The sequence below is a fragment of the Athene cunicularia genome (genome assembly GCF_003259725.1).
Source record: "Athene cunicularia isolate RWA chromosome 2 unlocalized genomic scaffold, athCun1 chr2_part1, whole genome shotgun sequence".
Taxonomy (NCBI): domain Eukaryota; kingdom Metazoa; phylum Chordata; class Aves; order Strigiformes; family Strigidae; genus Athene; species Athene cunicularia.
Genome location: NW_020799095.1, coordinates 98,765,807 through 98,768,909, shown reverse-complemented (window position 1 = coordinate 98,768,909; position 3,103 = coordinate 98,765,807). Strand labels below are relative to the sequence as shown.

Sequence of the window (3,103 nt, the reverse complement as noted above, 5' to 3'; positions counted from 1 at the left end):
CCCCCCCCCAAAAAAAAAAAAAAAAAGTAACAGCAGCTTGTCATATTTAGTTATTATTATTTAAATGTTACATTGGCATAGTCTGTCTTTAGGACTATCTATAGAGTATCAGGTTTCTCACGATGGGAAGATGTGCCATTCCAGCTTCTTATTACGTAGGGGTTTTTTTAAATAAATATTTCACTGAGCAGGACATAAGACATGTCTGCTCACTTTTTTTAATCTCTTTTTGGGGATTTTGATGGTAAAAATTCTTTTTTATTACTGCTTTTGAATACTTCTGTAGCCAGTTAAGTCAGGCGGCTTAAACATTCCTTTATTTTAATGTTTTTGCTTTTCCCTGTGGAAATACTAATTTAATTTGTTACTGAATTTTAAAGAGAACAAAGAGATAGCAGTTTTGTGGAAGAATCTGCTTTGTACTGATTAAGACTTTAAGGCATAAATCTTTAAGCCTCCTACTCTAAATTTAAAAAATAGAGTACAGTAAATAGCTTGAAGGAATCTGAAAATACCCATTTTTCCTGAGCAACTGGCTCTCAGTAAAAGTAGTGGTCACTGTTTATGCTCATATATACCTTGATATTTTCATTCTGAGTTTATTTTTCCATCTGAAACATTATTTATGAAGGCCCTACAAACTAGGCTTCATGTTTTAAAGTATGTTTAAAACTGAATCATCAAATAAATTACAGTTTGAATAACATCTTTTTTTCAGACTGATGACAGCAAAACATCAGTGAGGGATCGATTTAATGCAAGACAGTTTATGTCATGGTTACAGGACGTTGATGATAAGTTTGACAAATTAAAGGTACACTTCTTTATCTTTCTACTTTTTAGAAAAAAACAAAACACAAACGCAAACCTCTAATGTCACTATGAAGATGAGGTGAATAAATAGCAGATTTATATGCAATATCATAGGCTATTGTAGATGTTTTAAGGGCAACATAAAGGAGGGTCTAGCAGTATAAAAAACCCTAACCTTTGTTGTTATATACTGTAATGAAATAATTGCAAATTTCTAAATACATAGTCAGGAAATTACTTAATATCACCAGAGAGTCTCCTAGATATTTTTTCTATTTTCAAATTCATTGCAGTATTTTTTCAAATATTGAAGTAACTTCTTTCTCAATTTTAAAATAGACGTGCCTTTTGATGAGGCAGCAGCATGAAGCAGCGGCTTTAAATGCGGTACAGAGACTGGAGTGGCAGCTTAAACTACAGGAACTTGATCCTGCTACATACAAATCTATCAGCATTTATGAAATTCAGGAGTTCTATGTTCCTCTTGTTGATGTTAATGATGACTTTGAATTGACACCAATATGACAGTTAGCGTGTTCTGGCTCACCCTTTCCTTTGGACAACTAGAGATTTGAGGTGCGGTGATACACAAAGGTATTTTTATTTTAAGACAGAGCACTTAATTCTGTGGAATAGTACCTTTCTCAGTAATTCAGGTGTTCCTTCAGAGAACTGTGGCACGGGCTCTTGTTCAAGCACAGAAGATGGATACTAACTTTAAAGCAAGTTTCCCAGTAACTGCCATTATCTGTATTTTAAAATTTCCTGTAGCTTTAGAGCTTGTTGCTGAAAAAGATGACGAAACATGGTGAGTTAACAGCGCTGGAAGCTGTTAATAACTAAAACAGCCACCAAAAAGAAATGATACTTAAAATCTGCTATAAAGCTTTGTATTATGAAACTTCAGTAACAGTTGAACTCCCACAGAAAAATGATGAAAAAGCCTGTGGAAGAAAATGTAAGACTTGGAGGAAAATAGTCTATTAATCTTATTATATTTTGTAAATTACTGTACAGTTTTCTTTTTGGAAAAAGATGTAATATTGTCTTCATTTTTAAATAATTTATTTTATACATATTGTGCAAATGTATATAGTCTTGTAATTAATGTTCAAACCTGTATAAAATAGATATTTTAACTGTAAAACTGTTTTTGTCTACTGTTTTATTGGACCAAAGTTGTAGTTTTTATTAAGTGTAGTGTGTTCCTGGTTGGCAGTTCTTTTTTGTATGGCATGTGTTTGATTTAGCTGCTTGTTTCATCACCATAACTGTAAAAGAATTGAAACTGAACTGTATTGCATGCTTCACAGAACTCTTAACTCCTTTGCTTCAATAACTGATACCTAAACAATTGTAATATTTACAAATCATATTTCATATTAGTCTGATGTTGTAATGCCATACCTATGACTTACTATACTAAAAATATTTTTGTGTAAAACAAAAAAAACTTTTGCTCTTATATGGTGGTCTCGTAATAGAGCCTATTTTTTCCAACAAAATGCCTTTGAATGAAAATTCTTAAATTGTATATTGTCTATTTTAATATTAATCTATGGAAGGATATGTAAATAGTTGTAAATGTAATGTTTAATAAATTTTATTGGTCATGTTATTAGTTGGAATTTTTTAATGCTGTAATATAAATCAGCATTGCTGAAATATGTAAGGAGGCTCAAAACCAAAAAAATCCCATGTTGCAAAATTTAATACACTTTTATTTTTAGTAGTTAATGAGCAGGCAATTAATTATTGAGTAGTAGGAGGTTACAGATATTCATGAAAAAGATTTGTTATCCTCTAGCCCATAAATTATTCAAGGAATAGGTCCTTCTCTTGGGATCTGATGTCTGTGAAACTTACTTATGAAAGAAATGGAGCTTAGGCAAGAGACCTGGTTAACCAGAAAATAAATTTAAAGTACTTGGTTTGAAATGATTTTTGATTACCAGGTGAACTACTAGAGAGTAGTTAGTCCTTATGCTTGTATGAATGCCCAGGGTGCCTTTACTGTGATGGAGAGCAAACAGGCATTGAACAAGAGACTATGTGGACATCACTGCTAGTTCCAATCAAGAATAAAGTCATAGTAACGCAAGCATAGTAAAAAAGATTAATATGTAGTTCCTGCCCTGTAACTTTTTTTTCCACTCTTAATTTGTTAGGTACCTGTGGGAGGAGAAGTTCCTGCTTTTATATAGAAATACCTTCCTGACATCACTCAGAATTGAAGATATACTGAGGAAAATTCAAATGTGCTATTTGCAGTAAAATATCCTTCTGAAGG

The 3,103-nt window shown here is 32.1% G+C and overlaps 1 protein-coding gene across 3 annotated transcripts in view; it reads left to right on the top strand.

The window, feature by feature from the left end:
* Window positions 1–2,431, top strand: part of ANKRD12 (ankyrin repeat domain 12) — a 62,053-nt gene extending 59,622 nt beyond the window's left edge. For all 3 annotated transcript variants that reach the window (XM_026843256.1, XM_026843257.1, XM_026843258.1), the window contains 2 exons: window positions 719–814; window positions 1,153–2,431. In XM_026843256.1, coding sequence (XP_026699057.1) covers window positions 719–814; window positions 1,153–1,338 — 282 coding nt within the window. In that variant the 3' untranslated portion in view covers window positions 1,339–2,431. The remainder of the gene's footprint in view (window positions 1–718; window positions 815–1,152) is intronic.
* Window positions 2,432–3,103: the final 672 nt, after the last annotated feature.